Raw genomic sequence first — 27,822 nt, forward strand, 5'->3', positions numbered from 1 at the left:
GTAAACAACAAAACCGTGTAACTATTAGAAGACATTAGTGAATTCTTCTGTAATCTCAGCAGAAAAAAAAGATTTCTATGACTCAAAATTCATAATCAACAAAAGGTTGATAAGTTTAATTATATAAACATTTTTGTATGGCAGAAAACATTATAAACCAAGTATAAAAACTGAAAAAACAGAAAATATTCACAACATATACCACAGACACAAAGGGCTAATAACCCTCATGTAAAGAACTCTCAAAAATTGAGGGAAATGATGCTACCAATGCATGCATGCACCCTCCAGTGGCATAAGGATGGCCCTTGCCTGCCACCAGCCCCCACAAGCACCTCTTGGGAGTCTGAGGATTGGCCCATGCAGCCTGCTGCTGCCACTCAGCCACACAAACCACCTTGGGGCCTGGAGACTGACCTACTCAGTCCACCACTGCTACTGCACTGCCACTGCACTGCCAACACCACACACAATGCCCAGAGTCCTAAGGACACACCTGCCCAGCTCACCGCTGGCACCTGAGCATGCCACATGGAAACCCAAGGACTAGCTTACCCAGACCCACCAATACTGGTGCTTGTCTGTGCCACCCAGGGGTCTAAGGACCAACACACCAGACCCACTGCCACCACTGCTGATGCCTGAGGACTAGCCTGGCTAGTATTCCTGTACCCTGCAAAGCCTTACCACAGCCTTCACTGACAGCTCCAGCCTAAGCTGCTGAGAAACTCAGAGACACCACTGTTGCTGATTATGGCCAAAGAAATCATATAGAGACTACACTACTGCACCCACCCAGAATCAAAGACAAAGCTACCCAAGCAACGCAACAGATAAATCTATAGGAAAAAGGCTTTCCCTATGAAAGCCAATTCAAAAAATTGGAGGAAGTGACTGTTATACTAAATGTATAAGTATTAATATAAGGATACAAGAAAAGTAGAAAAGCAAGGAACCATGGCATCTCCAGAGGAGCCCAATAATTCTTCAGTAACAGATCCCAAAGAAAAGGAGATTGGTGAAATTCCTGAAAAACAGTTCAAAATAGTGATATCAAAGAAACTCAATGACATACAAAAGAACACAAATAAATAATACAAAAAATCAGGAAAATAATTTATTTGAATGAGTAATTGAATAAAAGATAGATTAAAAAGAACCAAACAAATCATGGAGCTGAAGAAATCAAAGAATGAAATAAAAATTCAGTTGAGAGCTTCAGCAATAGACTAGATCAAGCAAAAGAAAGAATTTCTCAACTTGAAGACAGGTCTTTTGAAACAATCCAGTCAAACAAAAAAGAATAAAAAGGGACGACAAAGCCTCTGTGACATATAGGAAGCAACAAGCAACCAAGTATTTGAGTTTTGAGACTTCCAGAAGAAGAGATGGTCAAAGGCATCGAAAACCTATTGAGTGAAGTAATAGCTGAAAACTCCCTCAGTCTTACAAGAGATATGGATATACAGATACAGGAAGCTCAAAGATCCCCAAATAGATTTAACCCAAAAAGGTCTTCCCCAAGGCATATTATAGTCAAACTGTCAAAAGTCAAAGACAGAATTCCAAAAACAAGAGAGAAGTGTCAAGTCACATGTAAGAGAATCCCCGTCTGTCTTAGTTCGTTTGTGTTTCTGTAAAAGAATATCCAAGGCTGGGTTATTTATAAAGGTAAGGGTTTTATTTGGCTTGTGGTTCTGTAGACTATCCAGAACCTCAGACTGCATCCACTCATGGCAGAAGGCGAAGGGGAGCCAGTGTGTGCAGAGATAACATGTCAAGTGAGGAAGCAAGAGAGATAGAGGCATGGTGCCAGACTCTTTTTAACCTCCAGCTATTGCAGGAACTAACGGAGTGAATTCACTTCTTCCCTAGAGAAAGTATTAATCTATTTATGAGAAATCTGCCTCCATGTCCCAAACACTTCCTGTTATGCCCCACCTTCAATATTGTGCATCAGATTTCAACATGAGGTTTGGAGGAACAAACATCCCAATGATAGCACCATCAGACTAATAGTAAGTTTTTCAGCCAAAACTTTACAGGCCAGGAGAGAATGGGATGATATATTCAAAGTGCTGAAAGAAAAAAGACTGCTAGCCAAAAATATTTTACCCAGGAATAATATCCTTCAAAAATGAAGGAAAGTTGGCTGGGCATGGTGGCTTACGCTTGTAAATCCCAGCACTTTGGGAGGCCAAGGTGGGCAGATCACCTGAGATCAGGAGTTCGAGATCAGCCTGGCCAACATGGCAAAACCCCATCTCTACTAAAAATACAAAAAAAATTAGCTGGGCATGGTGGCAGGTGCCTGTAATCCCAGCTACTCGGGAGTCTGAGACAAGAGAATCACTTGAACCCGGGAGGCAGAGGTTGCAATGAGCCAAGATTGCGCCACTGCACTCCAGCCTGGGTGATAGAGTGAGACTCTGTCTCAAAAAAAAAAAAAAAAAAAAAAAAAAAAGAGGCTGGGCATGGTCTTTCATGCCTGTAATCCTAGCACTTTGGGAAGCTGAGGCAGGCAGATCACTTGTGGTCAGTAGTTTGAGACCAGCCTGGCCAACATGACAAAACCCTGTCTCTACTAAAAATACAAAAATTAACTGGGCGTGGTGGTGCACTCCTGTAGTCCCAGCTACTCAGGTGGCTGAGGCATGAGAATCTCTTGAACCTAGGAGGCAGAGGTTGCAGTGAGTGGAGATTGTGTCACTGTACTCCATCTTGAGTGACAGAGTGAGACTCTGTGTCAAAAAAAAAAAAAAAAAAAAAGGCAAAATAAGTCTTTTCTAGACAGGCAAGAACTGAGGGAATTAATCACCACTAAGTCAGCCCTACAAGGAATACTTAAGCAAGTCCTACATCTGGAAATGAAAGGAGGATATCTACCATCATGAAAACACACAGACATGTAAAATTCACTGGTTGAGCAGACATAAATGAGAAAGAGAAAGTCAAATATTATCACTACAAGAAGCCCACCACATCTAAAGGTAAACAATAAAAGAGGAAGAAAGGAACAAAGGATATACAAAACAATCAAAAAACAATTAAAGTGACTGACAGGAGTAAGTTCTCACCTATCAATAACAACCTGGAATGTAAATGGCTTTAATTAGAAGATGTAGACTGGCTGAATGGGTAATAAAATAAGAACCATTAGTATGCTGCCTGCAAGAAACTCACTTCCCCTGTAAAAACACATATTGATTTAAAGTGAAGGGATGGAAAAGGCTATTCCATGCAAATGGAAACCAAAAGTGTGCAGGATTAGCTGTATTTATATACCACAAAATAGACATCAAGTCAAAAACCAAAAAGACAAAGAAGGTTATTATATGTAATGATAAAGGGATTAATTCAGCAAGAGGATATAACAATTGTAAATATATATGCACCTTACACCAGAGCACCTAGTATATAATGCAAACAGTGTTAGAGCTTAAAGAGAGAAATAGACCCCAATGCAATAATAGTTGGAGACTTCAAGACCTCACTTTCAGCATCAAACAGATCATCTATATAGAAAGTCAAGAAAGAAACATTGCACTTAATCTGCACTGTAGGTCAAATTGAACTAATAGACATTTACAGAATTTTTCATCCAATAGCTACAGAGTACACGTACACATATCAGCACATGGAACATTCTCCAGGATAGACCATATGTTAGGCCCCAAAACATATCTCAACAAATTTTTAAATATTGAAGTTATCAAGTATCTTCTCATACCACAGACTAGAACTAGAAATCAGTAACAAGAAGGAAATTTGGAAACTGTGCAGATACATGGAAGTTAACATGCTCCTCAATGACCATTGGTCAATGAAGAAATTAAGGAAATAAAAAAAAATTTCTTGAAGCAAATGAAAATGCAAGTACAACATACCAAAACCTATGAGATACAGTATAAGAACTGCTAAGAGGAAAGTATATACCAATAAATGCCTACATTAAAAAAAAGATTACAAATAAACAATCTGAAGAGTGTACCTCAAGGAACTAGAAAAGTAAGAACAAACCAAACCGAAAAGTATTAGAAGAAAGATTATTAAAGATAAGCGTGAACGACTATACACTAACAAATTGGAAAACCTAGAGGAAATGGGTAATTTCATTGACACATACAGCCTACCAAGATTGAACCAGGAAATAGTAGAAAACCTGAACAAACCATGTTACTGGTTATGAGATTGAATCAGTAATAAAAATTGTCCCAACAAAGAAAGGCCCAGAACTAAATGGTTTTACTGCTGAATTTTAACAGACATAAAATAGAACTAGCACCAGTTCTTCTCAAACTATTGCAAACAATTATAGAGGAAGGAGTTTCTCCTAACTCATTTTATGAGGCCAGCATTACCCTGTACCAAAACCAGACACAGGCACAACAGCCACCACTGGAAAAAAAAACAAAAACAAAAAAACAAAAAAAAAAAAACAAAAAAACAAACCCACTATGGGCCAGTATCCCTATTGAACATAGATGCAAAAATCCTGAGCAAAATACTGGCAAACCAGATCTAACAACACATCAAAAAGGTAATATAACAAGATTAAGTGGGATTTATTCCAGTGTTGCAAAGATGGTTCAACATAGACAAATCAATAAATGTGATATATCACATCAACAGAATGAAGGACAAAAACCAACAATCATTGTAATAGATACAGAAAAACCATGTGATAAAATTCAGCATTCATCCATGGTGAAAACTCTCAACAAATTAGGCATAGAAGGAAAATACCTTGACATAATAAAAGCAATAGGTGACAAACCCACAGCTAAATTGTACCGAATGGGGAAAAGCAGAAAGCCTTTCCTCTAAGAACTGAAACACGACAAGGGTGCCCATTTTCACCAGTTATTCAGTATAGTACTGGGGGTCCTAGCCAGAGCAACCAGATGAAAGAAAGAAAAGGCATCCAAACTGGAAGACAGAAAGTCAAATTTTTCTTTACAAATGACATGATCTTATATATAGAAAAACCTACCCATTCCAATTTATCTGTACATAAAATAAGAACCAAAAGATTACAAAAAAAATCACAAAACTGATAAATGAATTTACTAAAGTCGCTGGATACAAAGTCAATATATAAAAATGAGTAGTGTTTCTATACACTCACAGTGAACTAGCTAAAAAAGAAATCAAGAAAGCAATTCAGGTTACAATAGCTAAAAAACAACAACAATAAAAAACCCTGAGAATAAATTTAACCAAGGAAATAAAAGATATCTACAACAAAAACTGCAAACACTAATGAAAGAAATTGAAGAGGACACAAATGGAAAGATGTCCTATGTTCATAGGAAGAGTTCATGTTGTTAAAATGACCATACTATCCAAAGCAATCTATAGATTCATTGCAATTAAAATATTAATTGTTTATGTTAAAATACCAATGACATTCTTCACAGAAATAGAAGAAACAATCCTAAGATTTGAATGGAACCACAAAAGACCCCAAATAGAGCCATACAAAGCAAAAAGAACAAAGCTAGAGGCATCATACTACCTGACTTCAAAATATATTACACAAAGCTATAGTCATCCAAACAGCATGGATCCACGGAAAAGAATAAAGAACCCAGAAATAAATTCATGCATTTCAGCCAGCTGATTTTTGACAGAAGTGCTAAGAACATACACTGGAGGAAAGAACATCTTCAATAAATAGTGCTGGGAAAACTGATTTATGCAGAAGGATGAAAGTAGACCATTATCTCTTACCACATATAAAAATCGACCTAAAATGGATTAAAGCCTTAAAGGTAAGACCCAAAACTACAAAACTCCTGGAAGAAAACATAGGGGAAATGTTTCAGCACATTGGTCTAGGCAAAGATTTTATGGCTAGGACTACAAAAGCCTAGGTAACAAAAAAATATATACAAATGAGACTATATTAAATTTAAAAGCTTCTGTACAGCAAAGGACAGAGTGAAGAGAAAATCTGTTGAATGGAGGAAAATATTTGCAAACTATTCATCCGACAAGGAACTAACATCGAGAATCTTCAAGGAACTCAATAACAAAAAACAATAACAACAACAAAGAATCCCATTAAAAAATGGGCATTCTGACTAGACATTTCTCAAAAGAAGACATAAATGGCCAACAAATATATATTTTAAAAAGTTCATCTTTACTACTCATCAGGGAAATGCAAATCAAATCCAAATCCATAATGAGATATCACCTCACCCCTGTTAGAATGGCTGTTATCAAAAAGACAAAAATTAACATATCAAAGGGATACCCTTCACTCACATGTTTATCGTAGCCACTCGGTAGCCATTGTATGGAATCAACCTAAGTGCCCATCAACAGTTGAATGAATAAAGAAAAATGTGGTTATGTGTGTGCGTGTACATGTGTATACATAACTGATGAGTATTTCATTGTGTATTCTACAATATAAAAACTGAAGGAATGAGAGCACTGGTAGTTTATGAAACTTAGCAAAGGTTTAGAAAAAATAAATCCAGTTTAGAGAGTTTCATGAAACATATATATTCATAGAGTGCAGATAAAAATGTGAGGAGTAAAAATATTTTACTATTTGGTTTGGCATTATGAATCAAAGTCCTGAAAAATCTTTACTATCCTTTGTGTACCCCCAGGAAAATAGCTCCTCACCCCAGGAATTTATTCTAAGGAAGTATTTACGTATGTGTGCAAATAATTGTCTAGGAGGATGTTCATGACAGTATGGTTCTGTGATAGTGAAAAATTGAAAACTATTTGTTTAATAGATCATTGATTTCTTAAGTAATGCACTCATAAAAAAATTATGCAACTATAAAAATGATTTGGTTAAACGTTTTAAAGCATAGAGATAGGTTACAGGTCTGGTATAATGTTAAAAAAAAAAAACCACTGGGTTCAGAACACTAGGTATGATCTGTTTCTGGTTAAAAGTGTATATGTATATAGAAGAAAAAGGACTAGATAGAATAGTTTTTATAAAATTATTAATAGTTGTTATCTCTGGTGATTGACATGTATTTAATTTTCTTTCTTCACTGAATATTTTTTTACTTTTGCAATAAAGAAAACAATGCCAGTCCAGGCACAGTGACTCATGCTTGTAATCCCTGCACTTTGGGAGGTCAAGGCTGGGAGGATCACTTGAGGCCAGGAGTTTGAGACCAGCCTGGGCAACATAGTGAGACCCTATCTCTAATTATATTTTTTAAATTATTTAAATAAAAAAAGAGTAAACAATGAAGTTAAAAATAGTTTCTCAGGGCAAACTTTTTATGGACATATTCAGGTTCTCTGAATCACTGTATCTCTGGCTTATGTTTAAGTATGTTCTTAAGTCTATTGAAAACTGTAGAAATAAAAAAAATTAAAGGTGAGTGTATTAGTCTCTTCAGGCAGCCGTAACAAAATATTATGCATAGACTATGTGACTTTACACAACAGAAATTTATCTTCCAGTTCTGGAGACTCTTAAGTGCAAGATCAAGGTGCCAGCAGGGTTGGTATTTGGTTGAGGGTTCTCCCCTTGGGTTGCAGACAGCTCCCTTCTTGCTGTGTGCTTATATGAGCTCTTCGTGTGTATGGGAATGGGAGGTGACTCTCTGGTGTCCTCTTGGACCGGGGCTGCCTCCCCCATATGACCTAATTTAAACTTTACTGCTGACTGGGCACAGTGGCTCATGTTTGTAATCTCAGCACTTTGAGAGGCTGAGGCCATCTGATTGCTTGAGCCCAGGAGTTTGAGACCAGCCTGGGCAACATGGTAAAACCCTGTCTCTACCAAAAAAGTACAAAAATTAGCCAGGCATGGTGGCATGTGCCTGTAATCCCAGCTACTCGGGAGGCTGAGGTGGGAGGATCGCCTGAGGCCAGGAGGCAGAGGTTGTAGTGAGCCAAGATCATGCCACTGCACTCCAGCCTGGGCAACAAGGTGAGACCCTGTCTCAAACAACAACAACAAAACAAAACTCAACTACTGCCTTAGATGCCCCATGTCTAAATACAGCCACATTGGCAGTTAGGGCTTCAACGTATGATTTTGGGGGGACACACACATCCATATATATACCAGCCTTGTTGAACAAGCATCTTGTTCTAGGCTCTGTGCTTGGCAGTGGCACTAAAGAGATTAATAAGACATAGTTTCTCTCCTCAGGTTAATTGTAGAAAAATAATCCAAAAGAAAAAAATACCACCTCTGTTCCCAGGTGTAGCTTGCTTCTGATATTTTGGGGAAATAGTCTTTTTTTCTGGGTGAAATATAAATCTGTGTGTGTGTCTGTTTTATACGCATGCATTGGCTTTTGGTTGAATAAACATGAAGGGGCAAAGGAAGAATGTTCTTTTCACTTCCTGCTTTTGTGAAATATCTGGCGTATATGAAACTTTTGTTCCAGTAGGTAGAACAGACAATGTTGAGAAATTAGGTGTGTAGGTTTCTAGAGAGAAATTATAGAATTTATTCTATAAACATAGAATTTATGTTTATATTTGAGGAAAGGGAAAATCAAAAAATATAAGGGCTAAACCGTTGAAGACATACAGATCAAGCTTTAGTCCCATAATTTTCCGTTTGCAAATTTGCAAAATTATTTTACAATTCACCTTCTAAAAATTGCATCATTCTTTACAGATCACTCTGTGTTACTTGAAGTTTATAGCTCAGCTGACTACTGCAGGTTACATCAGGAATTTGAGTTTTTATACCTATGGAGTGTTAGTGACTTAAAGTTTTATTGTCTGACCAGTACTTGATTTATGACATTGATTGTGCTTTAGCCACCCACGAAACTGTATATAGAGTTGTCACCGCTTACGAAAGCTGAAAGGGTCTAACCAGGACAAGTGTTCACATCAAATGAACTAGACTAAGAGAATAGATCTATGGATATGGCTAAGATCTTCCTCAAAAAAATAGTTTTGAGGCTGGACACAGTGGCTCACGCCTGTAATCCCAGCACTTTGGGAGGCCCAGGTGGTGGATCACCTGAGGTCATGAATTTGAGACCAGCCAGGCCAACATTGCGAAACCCCATCATCTCTACTAAATATACAAAAATTTAGCTGGGCGTTGTTGCGGGTGCCTGTAATCCCAGCTACTCGGGAGGCTGAGGCACAAGAATCACTTGAACCCGGGAGGCTGTGGTTGCAGTGAGCTGAGATTGCACCACTGCACTCCAGCCTGGGAGACAGACCGAGACTCCATCTCAAAAAAAAAAAAAAAGGTTTTGACAATTGTATATCTGTGCACCAAAGATCTGAGCTATGGAGAGTGGCTCAAAAATATAAGTTGACTTTTTAAAAATTATATAAATTTTCTCTATAAAACATTTATAGAACACCCAAACTTAAGATTTTTCTTTCCTTTGGTAGTGGATGCTGAGAATGGAAAAGGGATCAGAAAGAAGAGATGGAAGTAAAGGGAATGAGTAATATAGAAGCTTGAGGCTGTGGGGAATGTGGGAACAGAGGGACTTATAAAAGGGGAAAAATTAGGAGACACTATATGTGAAAGAAAATAAGTGACACTTGAAAAAAATGTGAAAAGATAATTATTTTAAGAATAAAATACATAATAGGGAAAATACAAAATAAAAATTGCAGCTACTGTTTTCTGAGCATTCATGCTTTAGATGCCAGGCACCATACCAGGTTTCCTGTCATTTCATCCTTAAAGCCATGAGGTAGGTTTCTGTGTCCTGTGTTACATATGAGGACCCAACACTAACTGAGCAGTGGAGACATGCTCACTCAGCACTTCTGCGTGGAGCTTCCCCTTGGCCTTTTTTAATCACAAATTTCTTGTGTTTGCCAAGGATTCTTGTTGTATTTATTATGCTATTTCTTTTTTTCTTTTTTTTCCAGTTCTAAAGGGGAGCAGGAATAAAAGGAGAAATAGAGATTTAACACTAAGTTCTGTATCAGACGGCAAGATTATCAGGGAATAAAACTGATGGTCATTGATTAGAAGCCCTGTTACCTTTGTCTTCTTGCCCACCTCTTCCTGAAAGAGGTTTTCCAAAGAAACTTTCCTAAATGAAGGATAGGTTAATCACATTTCTTTGCTAGACAGCAGAAGAATCTGCAAGATGTTTATCTGGCACACTGATGTTACTAGCTTTGGCGGATACCTCTGTTAATGCTTGTTTCATATTTTATTTTGAAGATCTTGTCAGGAAACAAGTAATATCCTGTAATTATGTAACCAGATAGTTCTTTCCAAAAGTAATACTGTGACAATAAAAACATTTTTTTTTTAATTATACTTTAAGTTTTAGGGTACATGTGCACATTGTGCAGGTTAGTTACATATGTATACATGTGCCATGCTGGTGCGCTGCACCCACTAACTCGTCATCTAGCATTAGGTATATCTCCCAATGCTATCCCTCCCCCCTCCCCCCACCCCACAACAGTCCCCAGAGTGTGATATTCCCCTTCCTGTGTCCATGTGATCTCATTGTTCAATTCCCACCTATGAGTGAGAATATGTGGTGTTTGGTTTTTTGTTCTTGCGATAGTTTACTGAGAATGATGGTTTCCAATTTCATCCATGTCCCTACAAAGGACATGAACTCATCATTTTTTATGGCTGCATAATCTCTACATAGATTTTGGAAGTGGTTCTGTTAAATAAATAAATCATATTGTGAAAATGGCCATACTGCCCAAAGTAATTTATAGATTCAATGCTATTCCCATCAAACTACCATTGACATTCTTTACAGAATTAGAAAAACTATTTTAAATTTCATATGGAATCAAAGAAGACCCTGTATACAGCCAAGACAATCCTAAGTAAAAAGTACAAAGCTGGAGGCATCATGCTACCTGACTTCAAACTATACTATAAGGCTACAGTAACCAAAACAGCATGGTACTGGTACCAAAGCAGACATATAGACCAATGGAGCAGGACAGAGACTTTAGAAATAACACCACACATCTACAACCATCTGATCCTTGACAAACCTGACAAAAACAAGCAATGAGGAAAGGATCTCCTATTCAGTAAATGGTGCTAGGAAAACTAGCTAGCCATATGCAGAAAACTGAAACTGGACCTCTTCCTTATACCTTATACAAAAATTAACTCAAGATGGATTAAAGACTTAAATGTAAAACCCAAAAGCATAAAAACCCTAGAAGAAAACCTAGGCAATACCATTCAGGACACAGGCATGGGCAAAGACTTCATGACAAAAACGCCAAAAGCAATTGCAACAAAAGCCAAAATTGACAAATGGGATCTAATTAAGCTAAAGAGCTTCTGCGCAGCAAAAGAAACTATCATCAGAGTGAACAGGCAACCTACAGAATGGGAGAAAACTTTTGCAATCTACCCATCTGACAGAGGTTTAATATCCAGAATTTACAAGGAACTGAAACAAATTTACAAGAAAAAAACAACCCCATCAAAAAATGGCCAAAGGATATGAACAGACACTTCTTAAAAGAAGACATTTACACGGCCAACAAACATGTAAAAAAAAAATAAACATATGAAGAAAAGCTCAACATCACTGATCATCAGAGAAATGCAAATGAAAACCACAATGTGATACCATCTCACGCCAGTCAGAATGGCAATTATTAAAATAAGTCAGGAAACAATAGATGCTGGTGAGGCTGTGGAGAAATAGGAATGCTTTTACACTGTTGGTGGGAGTGTAAATTAGTTCAACGATTATGGAAGACAGTATGGCAATTCCTCAAGGATCTAGAACCAGAAATACCATTTGACCCAGCAATCCCATTACTGAATATATACCCAAAGGGTTATAAATCGTTCTACTATAAAGACACATGCACATATGTGTTTATTGCAGCACTGTTTACAATAGCAAAGACATAGAACCAACTGAAATGCCATCAATGATAGACCGGATAAAGAAAATGTGGTACATATACTTCATGGAATACTATGCAGCCATAAAAAGGAATGAGATCATGTCCTTTGCAAGGACATGGATGAAGCTGGAAGCCATCATCCTTAGCAAACTAACACAAGAACAGAAAACTGAACACCGCATGTTCTCACTCATAAGTGGGAGTTGAACAATGAGAACACATGGGCACATAGAGGGGAACAACACACACCAGGGCCTGTTTGAGGTGGAAGGTGAAGAGAGGGAACTTAGAGGACTGGTCAATAGGTGCAGCAAACCACTATGGCACACGTGTACCTTTGTAACAAACCTGCATGTTCTGCACATGTATCTTATTTTTTTTAAGAAGAAACAAAAACAATAATAAATCCCCCCCAGAATGTAAATAATTATATAGATTAATCTGTTCTCATGTTGCTGTAAATACCTGAGACTGGGTAATTTATAAAGAAAACAGGGGCTATGCATGGTGGCTCACGCCTATAATCCCAGCACTTTGGGAGGCTGACATGGGCGGATCACAAGGTCAGGAGTTTGAGACCAGCCTGGCCAATATGGTGAAACCCCGTCTCTACTAAAAATACCAAAAAAATTAGCCAGGTGTGGTGGCGGGTGCCTGTAGTCCCAGCTACTCAGGAGGCTGAGGCAGGAGAGTCGCTTGAACAGGGGAGGTGGAGGTTGCAGTGAGCTGAGATCGCATCACTGTGCTCCAACCTGGGTGACAGAGTGAGATTCGTCTCAAAAAAAAAAAAAGAAAGAAAAGAGGTTTAATTGACTAACAGTTCTGCAGGCTGTACAGGAAGCATGACACTGGCATTTACTCGGTGTCCGGGGAGGCCTCGGGAAACTTAAATCATGGTGGAAGGCAAAGGGGGAAAGACACAGGTCACATGGCTGAGCAGGAGCAAGAGAGAGAAGTGGGAGGCATTACACACCTTTAAACAACCAGATTTCGTAAGAACTCACAGTACTAAGAGGGACTGTGCTAAACCATTCATGAGAGATCCACCCCCATGATTTGGGTGAGACATCCAAACTGTATCATTGTGGCACTAGGAGAGTTTAAAGTTATATTCTGAAATCTGAGCTCTGTTACAGTCATAAAAGAATTTCTGAGGTTGACATTCTTTTACTATATTTATTTATCCCTGTTCCGTTTGCAGTCATTCACAGATGTGAATAAATGTTCAAAATCCTACCTTCATTGTGTGGGATTTGGGTTTTAAATTATATTTCATACATGCTAAGGAGCAGGTTTGGTCACTCACACTTTTTGTGAGGCCTGTAAAGTTTGATTTATTTTTGAGTTACTTATGTCTGTTGGAATTATGCTTCAGCCTAGAAAATTAAAAGGTAATGTTAAGCCTCTCTTCTCCATCCCATTTTCTTAAGGCTCCTGTTCCAAAGAGTGCACTTATTCCTGTAATTCCCATCACCAAATCAACAGGCTCCCGGTTCCGGAATAGCGTGGAAGGATTGAATCAGGAGATTGAAATAATAATTAAAGAGACTGGGGAAAAGGAAGAGCAACTTATAGTAAGTGATCTTGTATCTTAAAATCATTCTTGAACTCTTATAATTATTAAAAATGCACAGTTTGGGTTTCCATATTTACTTAGGTTTCTTCCTTCTCATTGAGAGAGCGAAAATTTATCTCTTTTGAAAAATCTTTGACCTGGGCGAGTGAATGAAAAGTTTTCATTTTGTTGCATGTCATAGAGGCAACTGATCTGACTTGAATTTGGATTACTGAACAGAAACTATTTTTTTGTTTGTCTGTATTTAGAAACCATTAGGTGATATACTTCTTATTTGCTGTAACTCCATTTAACAAAAGTTTAGCTTACTAATTATGGGGGGCAGAAGTTTACATGACATTGAATACCTTCTAAGCATGAATCTATCTGCTCCTTTTTTGAATGTCAGTCACTATTTGGTTTTGGTTGACATGGTAGGCCATGTCATCATAAAGTACATTTAGAAATGATCTGGCTGGGCACAGTGGCTCACACCTGTAATCCCAACACTTTGGGAGGCCAAGGTGGGCGGATCACCTGAGGTCAGGAGTTCAAGACCCACCTGGCCAACATGGAAACCCCGTCTCTACTAAAAGAATACAAAAATTAGCTGGGCATGGTGGTGCGTGCCTGTAATCCCAGCTACTTGGGAGGCAGGGAGAATCGCTTGAACCCGGGAAGTGGAGGTTGCAGTGAGCTGAGATCGAAAAAAAAAAATTCTGCCTACTCTCTTTACTGACTAGAATACACATGAGAATAGTTGCTATGTAAAACAGAAAAATTAACTGTTTTGGTTTAAGAACCATGCCACAGAGTATATTTATTTATCTAACCGTCTCTCTATTCTTCAGTGAAGGAGGAATTGAATATTGTATTGATGCTTAAGATCCTCTCCCTTAAGATAAAAGGTTGGTTTAGCTTAGAGAAAATACAGCTCCCTACACCCTCTCCTCCATCCTGCTTGATGGGGTACTGATACCCTGATATAATAAAGGTAAATGAATCAAAGATGTGCAGGGAGTTGGTTTCCTTGCTAAGTGATCCACACAGGCTTTCCTCTGTGTGTGTACTTGATTTTCTCCCCATCAACAGCACTTCTGTGATTAACCTTTCCCCCATTTAGGCAGGTTGACTTGAAAAAATCCTTTCAGGGCGTGGCATCAGTGTTCCTGGTTCACATGATGAATAACCTTTTTCCTCTAATGTGGAACCTAGTGTTACACCTAGATTTATTTCATGGCCCTTATTTATAATTTTTAAAATAACCCTTAGCACACAATAAGTGATTCAGTACAATTCATTTATTCAGCAAGCATTGGCCACCTGCTGTATGCCAGGCCTTGGGAATACAAAGTCTTCACCGAAGACTCTCAGTGTGGGGGTCAGATTAGACAGGGATGTCACTAACGTGCAACATGAAATCCTAATAAGTAGGAAGGGATTTCTGATTTGTGAGTCTCTGGCACTATATGGGAAGGTTGACATTGGGTCCATTGCTGGTGATTCGAAATTAATTATAAATATACCTATGTTTTTACAATTTTGTAACAGCCGCAAGATATTCCAGATGGCCATCGTGCTCCACCCCCGCTTGTACAGAGAAGTAGCAGCACGCGCAGCATTGACACACAGACCCCTGGTGGGGCAGACAGGGGAAGCAACAACAGCAGCCGTTCCCAGTCCGTGTCCCCAACATCGTTCCTCACCATTTCCAATGAAGGTAGCGAGGAGAGTCCTTGCTCAGCTGATGACCTGCTTGTTGATCCCAGAGATAAAGGTACAGTGCTGGAGGAATGTGCTACTAGATGATAACGGAATACCTCCTGTCGTATCATTCATTCTATTCATTTTCTAGCAGAACACACACACTCGAGGCTACTCAGTTAATGTGTTCAAAGCCTAGGTTTTCAATTTGGAGTATAGACAGGTTTGACTGTCATGCTCAGTTGATGGTCTAGTTGGGCAAGTTTATGAGCTTTTGTTAGTTTGTAGCTCTTTTTTTGCACTGTTAATACAACTTCCTTATTGGTGAGAAACATTCTTTTTGGAATAAATGAGATGAGCACTTGCTCTGAAAAGCACTTTGGTCTCTGTCACCTGATAGTCATGATTTTATTACCTTAATGCTTTTTAAATCAATACAAAGCCTTCAAGTTAGTGTTTTTTAGGATCTGTACTTGTGACATTTTAAACAAGGATTAAACAGATTTATATCAATGCAGGATGAGTGTTTAAAGCAAGCCTGATGTAAAACGTTGAAGGGTACTTTTAAAAATAACCTTAAAATACCTTAGAAGTTACCTGGAAATAGAAGCAGTTTGAATGTTAATTACAAATATTCTTGCCTTTTAAAACAAATACTAGCCTTGCATCTATGTCAGGACAGTATTTTCTTAGCCTAATCCTGGTTACGTTGTGTACTTGAAAGCAATAATAATGACATTTATTTATAAATTCTAAAGCTCAGTTCAGTGTCATTTATTTAGAACCTCCTCCATACAGTGTGTTGAATGTCCTAAAGTGCTCTGCTGTTAGGACTGGCTGCTACTACTACTCATCACCTAAGACATTAAAACTGTGACAAGTGCGGAAGACAGACGATTCACTGAAGAAGTTACTTTAGACTGTGGGAAGTTGTAAACTGTTACTCTTTGGACTTTTATTGCTAGCTTCTGGGTCTGATAAAACATGGGTCAGATAAAATCTGGCCCTTGATTTCCCATACTTTCTACTTCTACGTCAATAACATGTAGAAAGTCTATAAATAAATAAACTCAATAAATGTTGTGTCCTGATCCATTTGATTTTAGTAGGTGGTTGGCCTCTGTGAATTTCTTTTGTAGGAAAACTGGGCTGTAGTGCTGCTGCCAGCAAGGAGTTTGTAGCTTAGCTGGTACAGACTGAAAATTTAGAACAGTTATTTAACATATTAAAATTTTTAAGTTAATATAAATTGAGGATATCAGCACTAAACAAGAATATCAGAGTAAAGAAATGTTCCTCCTGATAGGGTTAATTTAGAAAGATTTCAAAAAACTTGAGTCAGAGCCAGACTTTGAAGGACCTTTTGGAAAATAAACAGAACTTACCCCTTTTAGGTAAGGGGAAATTCATAGGCAAAAAAAATGTTTGGCATGCGGTAGCTCTGACTACCTGGAGCAAAGATTGTAACCAGTGGAGCAGAGAAATCAAACTGAGAAATTCTGAAGCGCAGGCCAAGAATTAGTCATCAGCAACCAATGAAGAACCATTTCAGATATTTGTACTGGGAAAAATGGAAGTAGTGTTTGAGTGCATTTGTTTTGTAAAGAATAGAAATAAGGCAGCCAGCTAGATCAGTGTTCACTACTGAGGATTATGTGATACAGGCCTAGGCTATGGTAATTGTGAGTGGAAGTGAAATAAATATTTTATTTGTGTGTGCATTTGTTTAACAGACATTAATTATCTCCTTGATTAATAAAGCACTGTTCCTGCCCTCAAGTAGTTCATGGTGGGCTAGTCCAAGAACAATTAAATATAGTATGACTATACATTTATGTAGTAATCTAATGTGTCATTTCTTGCAGAGAATGGGAACAATTCTCCTTTGCCCAAATATGCAACCTCACCAAAACCTAACAACAGTTATATGTTCAAAAGGGAACCTCCTGAGGGCTGTGAAAGGGTCAAAGTCTTTGAGGAATGCTCGTAAGTATCCCTTCCACCATCCCCACAAAAAAACTATTATGAGCTTTTTTTTTTTTGAGATAGGATCTCACTCTGTCATCTAGGCTGGACTGCACTGATGCAGTCACAGGTCACACTGCAACCTCTACCTCCTTAGCTCAAGTTATCTTCCCACCTCAACCTCCCAAGTAGCTGGGAATACAGATGCACGCCACTAGCCTGGCTAATTTTTTTTTTTTTTTGAGACAGAGTTTCACTCTGACACCCAGGCTGGAGTGCAGTGGCACAACCTCAGCTCACTGCAATCTCCGCCTCCTGGGTTCACGCCATTCTCCTGCCTCAGCCTCCTGAGTAGCTGGGACTACAGGTGCCTACCACCACGCCCGGCTAATTTTTTGTATTTTTAGTAGGGATGGGGTTTCACTGCGTTAGCCAGGATGGTCTCAATCTCCTGACTTCGTGATCCACCCGCCTCGGCCTACCAAAGTGCTGGGATTACAGGCATGAGCCACTGCGCCTGGTCTAGCCTGGCTAATATTTTAAAGTTTGGAGAGACAGGGTCTCACTGTGTTGTCCAGGCTGGTCCCAAACTCCTGGGCACAAGCAATCCTTCTGCCTCAGCCTCCTGAAGTGCTGGGATTGCAGGCATGAGCCACTGTGCCCAGCCTATTATCAGCATTTTTAAGTAAGCTGAAAGAATAGTATAGTGATCACTCATATATCTACAACTCAGATTAGATAATAGCTAACATTTTGCAGTATTTGCTAAAAGTAACCACAGTACTACTATATAACCACAGTACGATTATCTTAGAATGTTGACAGTAATGCTTAATATCAGCTAATACCCACTTGTTATTCAAATTTCTTTAGTTTGCAAAATGTCTTCTGTGGCTGTCATTTGTGAACATGTATCCAGTCATGTTTACATGTTGAATTTAGCGGTATATAGGTTTGGCTGCTGCTCCTGAACGGGGGAGGTCCCAAAGGTCTCAGCAGCGTGGGAAGGCTAGGTCGGAGTTCCTGCCGAAGGGACCTGTGTGGTGCTGCTGAACCACTGTGATGTGGCATCTCCTTTCACCGAATTCCACAACAGAGTTTCCAGGGCTGGGAATGGTATTTCTGTCTCCCCTCTTTGTCTTTGCCTTTCCTTGGGGATATTTTTCCTTTCATGTATTTACCATGCTTTCCATGGGTTAAGGCAGTGTCTTGTCAGGGAACCCAGGATTGTGGGGAAGCTGGTTGTCTAACCCAGTCTCAGTTTCTCTAGTGTAGAAACCATGAATTGTGCTGGGCAGAATGAGGGTAGGGTTGTCACAGATGTGGAAGTCTGATCCTCAGTTTTTTCACTTCTCTGTGGCCCCAGGAACTGTCTCTTCATTCTCTTCATATTTGAATTCTAGGATATTGCTAGTAATCATCTCAGTAATACATATTTGTTTTTGGTTTTCTGTGGCAGGGAGTGGAACCATGTGTTTCTTTACCACTATTTTGGAACTGGAAAGCAGAAATGGGCTCATTCTGTTAGGTTAAAATCTGTTGGCCCAAATGTACTTTTTTGGAGTTGTGCCTGCCCCCCTCCACTGCCAGCCCTGCTGAGACAGGTTCTCACTCTGTCACCCAGGCTGGAGTGCAGTATTGGAGTCAACAGTTCACTGCAGCCTCGACCTCCCCGGGCTCAGGCAATTCTCTCACCTCAGCCTCCCAGTTAGCTGAGACCACAGGCATGCCACCACACCCAGCTAGTTTTTGTAGAGATGGGGTTTTGGCATGTGCCTAGGCTGGTCTTGAACTCCTGGGCTCAAGTGATCCACCCGCCTTGGCCTCCTAAAGTGCTGGGACTATAGGCATGAGCCACTGCATCCGGCCTGAGTTGAGCTCTTTGATTTATTCATTGGCCCTTAGGATTTGCCTAAGTGCTAAATGTAGAGATTTGGTTGATTGGCTCCAAAGCATTTTGATTGTTTTTAAGAAATGACTTTAAATATTTGTTGGGTGGTGTCCTGTGGTACCTGCCTTAGACTATTGCATTTGGAAAGTTTCTGAGGACTCAGTGTCTGAGCTATGTACTACTACATTATTTATCTTTAAAGGGAGAGAAGAAAAGACCAGAGGGGTGTGTGTGTGTGTCTGTAGATAGATCAAACATAAGATAAACCCTAACATATTACATGGTTGGGTTTTTTGTTTTTGTTTTTATTTTTTTTTCTTGAGATGGAGTTTCACTCTTGTCACCCAGGCTGGAGTGCAATGGCATGATCTTGGCTCACTGCAACCTCTGCCACCCAGGTTCAAGCAATTCTCCTGTCTCAGCCTCCCAAGTAGCTGGAATTACAGACACCCACGACCATGCCTGGCTAAGTTTTGTATTTTTAGTAGAAATGGGGTTTTACCATATTGGCCAGGCTAGTCTCGAACTCCTGAACTCAGCTGGATCTACCACCTCTGCCTCCCAAAGTGCTGGGATTACAGGCATGAGCCACCGTGCCCAGTCATGTTACATGTTTTATGGCACATTGATCTGTTAGTAGAAGGTAAACCTATTCTTTTTTTTTTTTTAATGTAATGTGTATTATACATTTTACTGGTAGAAAGACTGTGTAACACTATTAATATTTTAATCACGTTCCAAAGACAAATTAGCAGTCGTAACTAAGTGTGGATATCTAAGAAGTAATTTTAACCTTTTGTCAATAAAATAAGTTACTCAAAGTCTTTTAAAAAAATTAGTGTCTTTTTGTCCCAGATATGTCAAAATTAGAACAATAACCACCGTGCACACTACAATGAAAGCAAGGGTAGATTGTTGGTCCCAATATAACATTTTAGCTTTAGCCATTCTTTTAATACTTTTCTCACTGTGTCTTACTTTTGCTTTAAAGTACTAACTCTGACCTGAACTGGGGGGTCGGGATGGGGTGAGGAGTGATCTCTGATTTCTAGAAATGTGTCTGTTTACCTGAAAGAAAATAGGTGGTTGGATTTGGGCCCAAAAAGGACAAAACCAGATTTTGTACTTCTGTCTCTATAATCTTTTTGATAACAGCACATACCATAGCCATGTCATCTGCACTTAGTAAGTCCTTTTTAATGAAGTTGAATATACTCTTTCCTGATCCCAGCTAATGAAGTCCTTAGATTCTTACACATTATGGCTTCTTTGCAATATAGAAGCATTTTTAAGTTAAATCTACTTTGAGACACAATCGTTTTGGAATAACTGCTTAAGAAAAAATAAAATTTTAAAAACAGCGTGAGTTTTTTTCTTTCTATGTATGGTTTGTAAGTTGAAGAATGCTTTGAAGTAACGTTAGTATTTGCAGCTTCTCCTAGCATATGTGTAGGTCACATATCCTGTGGTGGGTCATGTTTTTCTTGGGTAATGCACTCTTTGAAGCCACAGAGGTTAGGAAAGTGATTCTTCTTGGTGGGCTGGGGTAATGACAGGAAGAAGAAGGCACAAGGAGAGTTTTTTTGGTGCTTTATGTTACATTGGTGTTAATGTTCTGTTTCTTGATCTGATCAGTTAGACAAGTATTACTGTTTACATTATTTTGTGTGAGGTATATCGTAAGTCTGTTTTCATGAAAGCAGCAAGGAAGTTAAATGGTTTTTAGATTCCTATCATTAAAAAAACAATTCCAGATCAAAAACTTTATCTAAATCAGGAAGTTTGTACTTCAGAAATGTAAAGTTTCATCCCAGAGACCTATTAGCAGCCACGAGTCTTAAGTCTTTTTTTTTTTTTTTTGAGACGGAGTCTCACTCTGTCGCCCAGGCTGGAGTGCAGTGGTGTGATCTTGGCTCACTGCAAGCTCCACCTCCTGGGTTCATGCCATTCTCCTGCCTCAGCCTCCCAAATAGCTGGGACTACAGGCGTCCGCCACCATGCCTGGCTAATTTTTTGTATCTTTTAGTAGAGACAGGGTTTCAACGTGTTAGCCAGGATGGTCTCGATCTCCTGACCTCATGATCCGCTCGCCTTGGCCTCCCAAAGTGCTGGGATTACAAGCGTGAGCCACTGCGCCCAGCCATCTTAAGCCATTTTTAAGAAGATAACCTCAAACAAATAAGTTAATTAAAAATCTAGGCCTCATTTGGATGGAACTGTTAAAATTAGCCTTTTCATTTTCTACAAGAAGTTTTTCATTCTACAAGAATGAAAGTTAACTTCGGTAATTCTGTCTTCAAAGGAAAATTTAAGGCATTATTTAATTATGGAAACATAACCTCAACTTCCTTAAGTTCAGTGTATTGAAAATCATGCTCTCAGATGATAAAAATAGAAGGGTGTATGTTGTTCTTATCAGTAATATATCCAAATATACTTGTGGCACTAAAAGTACTCAACTATTCTACAAAGAATAGTGCCCAAGTTGAACATAACCTACATGATGTATTTTTCTTTGTTCTTAATTATTATATTTGCCAAAGCTCTCCATAGTGTTCACTGTTAATAAAAATCTGCCCACCTAATCATTGTCTACTGGGAACACACGTCTTTTCGGTGTCCACTCCCCATCCGCTGTTTACTCATTCTTCAAAACCCAGCTCAGAGGGTTACTACCAAACCCTCCCTCTTTCTACAGGCCACAGGTTATCCACCCCCTTGTGCTAACCTCTAAACCTTTTTATAAACCTCTGTAATCATGCCTGTTGGATTCTCTTGTGGAGGTCTTAACCTCTTCTGTACTGTGGACAACTTTGGCAGTCTGTCTGGTAAAGCTTGTGGATCCCTTCTCTGAATAATGTTTTAAATGCATCATATACACAAGATTATAAAGGAAGCTAGTTGTGTTGAAACACAGCTCTGTCCCCATCACTCCTCACCCCACAAGAACTATAAATTTAGTCCACCTCCTCCTTGTGGATTGTTTCAACTTTGTATCCTCAGAATTTAGTGCACACTTGCATTTTTATTGAACTGATTTAGATTTTTTGTGTGTGTGTGAGACAGGGTCTTGCTCTGCTGCCCAGGCTGGAGTGCAGTGGCCCGATTATGGCTCAGTACAACCTCCACTTCCTAGGGCCAAGCTATCCTCCCACCTCAGCCTCCCAGGTAGCTGGGACTACAGGTGCATGCCATCAGACTAGATTATATTTTTTTTAAGGTTTTTATAAAGACAGGGTCTCACTGTGTTGCCCAGGCTGGTCTGGAACTCCTGGGTTCAGGTAAGCCTCCCCGCTCAGACTCCCAAAGTGCTGAAATTACAGGTGTGAACCACCATGGCTGGCTGATTTAGATTTTTATTGTCATTGGAAGAGATGAGAATCAACCTAAGTCTTGATTTATGTAGGTTCTCCCACCTTAATTTTGTGGCATTTCTGTGTTACTTTAACAATGTAGTTTTTTTATACTTTTAATTTTCATGAAATACCATTAATACCAATATCTTTTTCAACAATTTGGGTTAATTTTCAGGAGGACCTAGGAAAAGGGAAGGATTTGGCTTTAATAAAAAGCTTTCAAAGCAAAGGAGTTTTCATTTTGATTTCACATTTACATTATATTGCTCAGAAAACTATCAGGGTTAACTCAAAGAATTGTTTCCATCAAAGAGATTTTTACAAGCACTTGAAGAGAAAAGCCAGGCCTACCATAGTTTTAGTCATGCAATGGTGGAACTTAGCAAAAGACGGACATTGTATATCTTTAATTTCCTTGCTGTCTCCTTCCAGTATACTACAGACCTCGGAAAAATCATGGCAGTGGAATATACCATACATAAAGGCATACATGTCTTTAAACATCTAGATTTTCTTCTGCTATAGGAAATTCATTATTCCCTTGACCGTCTTAGCTCATCATTGACATGCAGTGCTCATCGGGCTGAGCCGCCTGCATGGTAACGGGGCTGTCGAGGGAACTGAAAGCAGCAATGATGATGGGGGCTTCTTGCATTCTAAGATACATATGTTGAATCATATGTCAGATAGCACTTTGGTCCTTGGTGTTTGAAGGGGGGACAGAGCTTGAGTTTTATATTCCTTTTCTGTGATGTAAGTTAACTTTTTAAAAAATAAAAGAGCTTGTTTCCAAGCTTTTTTTTTTTTTTAAGTTCAGTGACTTAAAAGCATTGGGTTGTCTGTTCTATGTCTAGGCCAAAACAGCTTCATGAAATCCCAGCCTTTTATTGTCCTGACAAAAACAAGGTGAATTTCATTCCTAAAAGTGGATCTGCTTTCTGCCTCGTCAGCATCCTCAAGCCACTCCTTCCTACCCCGGATCTTACACTCAAGGGCTCTGGCCACAGCCTGACAGTCACCACTGGCATGACAACCACTCTGCTGCAGCCTATTGCTGTGGCCTCCCTGTCTACAAACACAGAGCAAGACCGAGTCTCTCGAGGAACAAGTACAGTCATGCCATCAGCTTCTCTACTCCCACCACCAGAACCAATTGAGGAAGCTGAAGGATAGGTCACAGTGCAACATGGCTGTTGTTCTGGGAAATTGGGAACCTCCTCAGATCACTGGATTCTGATGGCATCGTGCGCTTCTGGTCGGCTGTGATGTGCTCCAGCTTTCCAGTGACATGTGACGGCGAGGCTTCTGGAAGAAAGGATCCCCCGTGACGGCTCTGCCCCACTTGTGAACGCCAACCCTCAGTGCTTAGCCTGCTTTTTATCAAAGCACTGATTGAAACAAGAAAGGTCTCATTCTTTACCTTTGGAGAGACAATATCATGTTTTTGTTTTCGAATCAGACTTCTTTAAAACACACACACACACACACACCCCTGATCCTTGCCAACATGATTCCTAAAGGGAGATGTGACTGATGCTGCAAGAACCATCTTTTCTATGAAAATGACTATTTTATAATATACCAGTGTTACATTTTCTGAAACGTAGCAAACAGGATATTCAAAAGATTCTTTGGTGGCCTCTGTTTCTTGTTCCCTTTCTAGATGTGTGCTTTTCTCAGCTGTTTTCAGCTTTGGGACCAAAGGGATTGTTGACGTTTTCCCAGCAATCTTAATCTCATGACTATGTTCTTCTCCTAAACAAGGATTGATAGGTAAATGCATTGAACAAGTATATATAAAAAGAGATTAAAAAGCAATATTCGTACATTATGTGATTTATGTTTTTGATGTCAAAAGTTTGTGCTTTGGGTGAAATATTTGTATAACTGCTGTTTTCTTCACTACTCCTGTACACATTTCACCATGTGGTCAGAAAAGTTGTAGTCTGAACACAAGTGCTTTAATATGTTCTCACCCATATTGGAACTTGATTTAAAAGTCAGTGAGCCAAAAGGAAACTATCCAGTGTTGATTGCTAGCTAAGAGTAAGGAGCCCCTTTGGTTTTCTGTGATATATATATATATATATCACACGCTCTCCCTCCTTCACCACAGGTGTCATTCTACCTTTAATCATCACTGTATCATAGCCCCAAAGAGATCCTGAAATGGCTGTGCATGGATTTCCTCCTTTGCCCTTGTGATGTTGTTGTCTTGTGGATTTGGTTGGGCTAGTAGTTTGCCAGGAGTGTAATCCAGTGGATAGTGATCCAAACTGTAGCCGCAGAATCCTGTGACTGACATTTTTCTTTGTGGTGGTGGTTGGCCCTGAGATTTGTTGCCTACAGATTTTGCTAATTTACCCCCTAACGCTCCACATAGTAGGGAAAATACACAAGAAGAACTTGAGTATGAACGATAAGCATCTTTGAAAACTCCATACAGTTTTGGATTTGGGCTCATCCTAATATAAATCACTGCCAGTATCACATGACATCAGTATTTGATTTCTGGGTATGTGGTAGTGAGATTAAGGAGCAGCTTTTTTTTTTTTTTTTTTTTTTTTTGGAGACGGAGTTTCACTCTTGTTGCCCAGGCTGGAGTGCAATGGCGCAATCTCGGCTCACTGCGACCTCTGTCTCCCAGGTTCAAGCAATTCTCTTGCCTTAGCCTCCCAAGTAGCTGGGATTACAGGCATGCACCATCATACCCAGCTAATTTTGTATTTTTAGTAGATACGGGGTTTCACCATGTTGGTCAGGCTGTTCTTGAACTCCTGGCCTCAGGTGATCTGCTTGTCTTGGCCTCCCAAAGTGCTGGGATTACAGGCATGAGCCACCACGCCCATCCAGGAGCAGCTCTTTTTAAAAGTGAGTTTCAGCAAACAGTATTGAATAAAAGCATCCTTTTCATATCTTCATATACTACTTTATGATGCAATAATTTACTGTTCCTATACATATTATAAGGTAGAAAAAAGTTTTTAAATCATTATAAAGAGGATACAGTTTAGAAGGTTAATATGTCAGCTTACCTAGACATATTCTATCAAGGAAAACCTAGTGGTAGCAATAAATCTTCGGAAAGGACTTCTTATACTCATGTACCTTTAAAACATCTAAGCAATTTAAAATAATCCCTGTTGAGTTTAAATTCGAGATGCATTTAGGTAAATCAGATAAATTCAACATTTGAATAAATCCGTCAGGTTTTAGATGGTAGGACTGATGAACTTTGGTACTTTCTCGATCCAAAACTAATTTATTTGGAACTAGTACGTTATGGCTTCTCAGTCATTAAAAGCTCAGTTATTTGGGGTCTACATTTTCTCACTGAGAGCCTTGATATTTTGCCTTCTTTGTTATGCATTATAACTTGACTGTATCACCACTGAGTATCTGCTGTATCAGAAGTTCAGAAGAAAAGGTAAAACTGAAATCAGAATGGGGGTAGAGGAAGTTAAAAACAAGTTATTTAAAAAGAACTCTTGGTTTTTGGATGACTTGAATTCTGTTAAATCTGTGTTCTTGGCCTTGCTCTTCCGTTCCTCTTCCATCTCTATCCCTGCTAGTCACAATGGCATTTTAGAACTAGAATGCCACTCTGTAGAGGTTTTCCCTTTTGCTCTGTTGTGCCTATTTGTCTAATTCATATCTTTCTGTGGAGTTTCATATGTCCTTAATCTAAAGTAACTTAAAATTGGAATGGAAGAACAAGTTTCAGAATTATTTACAGTCTTATAAATAGAACTTCTAGTCTAATGTTTGGTTGTAAGGAGAATGTGAATTTGCAGGTAAATGAATTGTATGGCAACCAGACAGATCCCTGGGGTTTGGGAGAAACAGAGCTTGAGATTTGAAAAAAAGGTACAAGGTACAAAACAACTCTAACTGCCAGTGCCAAAGGGCTAATTTTTAAGCATGTAAGCTTTATCACAGTCTTGAAAAAAATATTAACCATAGGTTCATTCAGCTGTTTTATTTAACCCTTAGTTCCCTGGTGGTTGATTTTTTTTTTTAATGGGTCTCCAGCTTTCCAGTGAAATGTGACACTCTCAATAGAATGCATAATGTTGGTTTCTGAAATTACACTCCATAATTATTGTTATTCTGTAGAAAACTGTACAGAAGGTAAATAGAATAGCTTCAATGGGAATATAATTTAAATTTTTTTAATTTTATAAAAATTTACTTCCATTGCATTAAAAGAAATGGGTAGCATGTGTCTTTCAGAGAAAGAAGCTATTTGGTTATTCACTTTGTCAATCTTAGGTTTTTTTAAATCTTTAAACAATTTCTTCTTTGTGATGATAAAAATTATGTAAATTTACTGTTTCTGATCATGACTGAGTCTATTACTTGTCATGGCTTTTGTAAGCAACTGTGTTTTAAAAATACCGGTTTTGCCTCTTTGGTTACATGTGGTGAGCATGGATGTCAAGATTATTTTTCAACTAGATTATTCAATTTGTTTTATATTTCTTATACTTAATACTTATGACTACAGTCCAAATCAGTCTTTTAGAAGGTGCTCTTGCTAACTGTGGAATATTTGACGACATGAAAGTCCTTTTTCTTTGCTTTCAGTGGTTGGCTTTCACTGAAAGAAAGTGTAAAAAAAGTCAGAATTTATAGCTTTCACTATGTCCAAGACTAGGACTGGGTTATAAAGATTTTCTTTTGTGAAGGAAAATAAAAGAAAATTTGCCACTACTGCATTTACTTTACTATTGTAAACTTAAGATTCATTCCTTAGTCTTTGGAATTTTGATGTCTCAAAACCAGATGAGTGGAAGTGCTGAATTTGCAAAATAAAGCTAAGAATGCTTAACTCCGCATTTTACTCTGACCAAATTGAAGGTGAGCAGAGCAGCCCTGAACAGCATTTTGTTTATACAGTCTTGTTTAAGAGTAGAATTTTTTTAACTCTTCATTTTTTGTCTCTGTGGAAGCTGTGTAACTCTTTTTAAAATGCAATTTAAAACATTTTGTTATTCTAACAATTCTCTCAAAAAACAGCATTTCCAATGGTAATCGGTATTGTTACGCTGTACTTATGTATTCCCTGTACCTGACACTTGTTGCTGCCTCACAAGAAAATAGAACTTTTATGTTAAAAATAAAGTCTGTTCTTCTTGAGTTTTTTTCTGTGAATTTTTATATAATTTTTGGAATATTGTCCAAATTCAAGTTACATTTCTTTTTGGACTGGTTATTTATCTAGCTTTTAAGCGGTACATTGTTTTTCTCAGACTAATAGAAAAATTTGTTTGTGTTCAGCAGCAAGTTCCTTGCTACCCCTCACTTGCCCTAGAACTGAAAGTACCTGCTCTTTGGGGTAAGTACTAGGCACACATTAAAATATAAGCAGCACAGAGAGATACCCACGCGTGAGGAATTCACTGCTTCAGAGTTTTGTTAGAGGTAACTTAGCTGGGGCAGTCACTTACATTCATTATAAAGTACATGAGAGGAGTTTTTTTGTTTTAATTCTTGGTAATTCAGCCATA

At 38.7% G+C, this 27,822-nt stretch overlaps 1 protein-coding gene across 1 annotated transcript in view; it reads left to right on the forward strand.

The window, feature by feature from the left end:
* The window catches only part of FAM117B (family with sequence similarity 117 member B), a 134,711-nt gene extending 107,260 nt beyond the window's left edge, over nucleotides 1-27,451 (forward strand). The window contains exons 5-8 of the mRNA XM_031008836.3: nucleotides 13,272-13,415; nucleotides 14,948-15,173; nucleotides 16,966-17,086; nucleotides 23,167-27,451. Of these exons, the coding sequence (XP_030864696.1) occupies nucleotides 13,272-13,415; nucleotides 14,948-15,173; nucleotides 16,966-17,086; nucleotides 23,167-23,485 (810 nt within the window). The 3' untranslated portion in view covers nucleotides 23,486-27,451. The remainder of the gene's footprint in view (nucleotides 1-13,271; nucleotides 13,416-14,947; nucleotides 15,174-16,965; nucleotides 17,087-23,166) is intronic.
* The last annotated feature ends 371 nt before the right edge of the window (nucleotides 27,452-27,822 follow it).

Source organism: Gorilla gorilla, chromosome 11 (genome assembly GCF_029281585.2).
Source record: "Gorilla gorilla gorilla isolate KB3781 chromosome 11, NHGRI_mGorGor1-v2.1_pri, whole genome shotgun sequence".
Taxonomy (NCBI): Eukaryota; Metazoa; Chordata; class Mammalia; order Primates; family Hominidae; genus Gorilla; species Gorilla gorilla.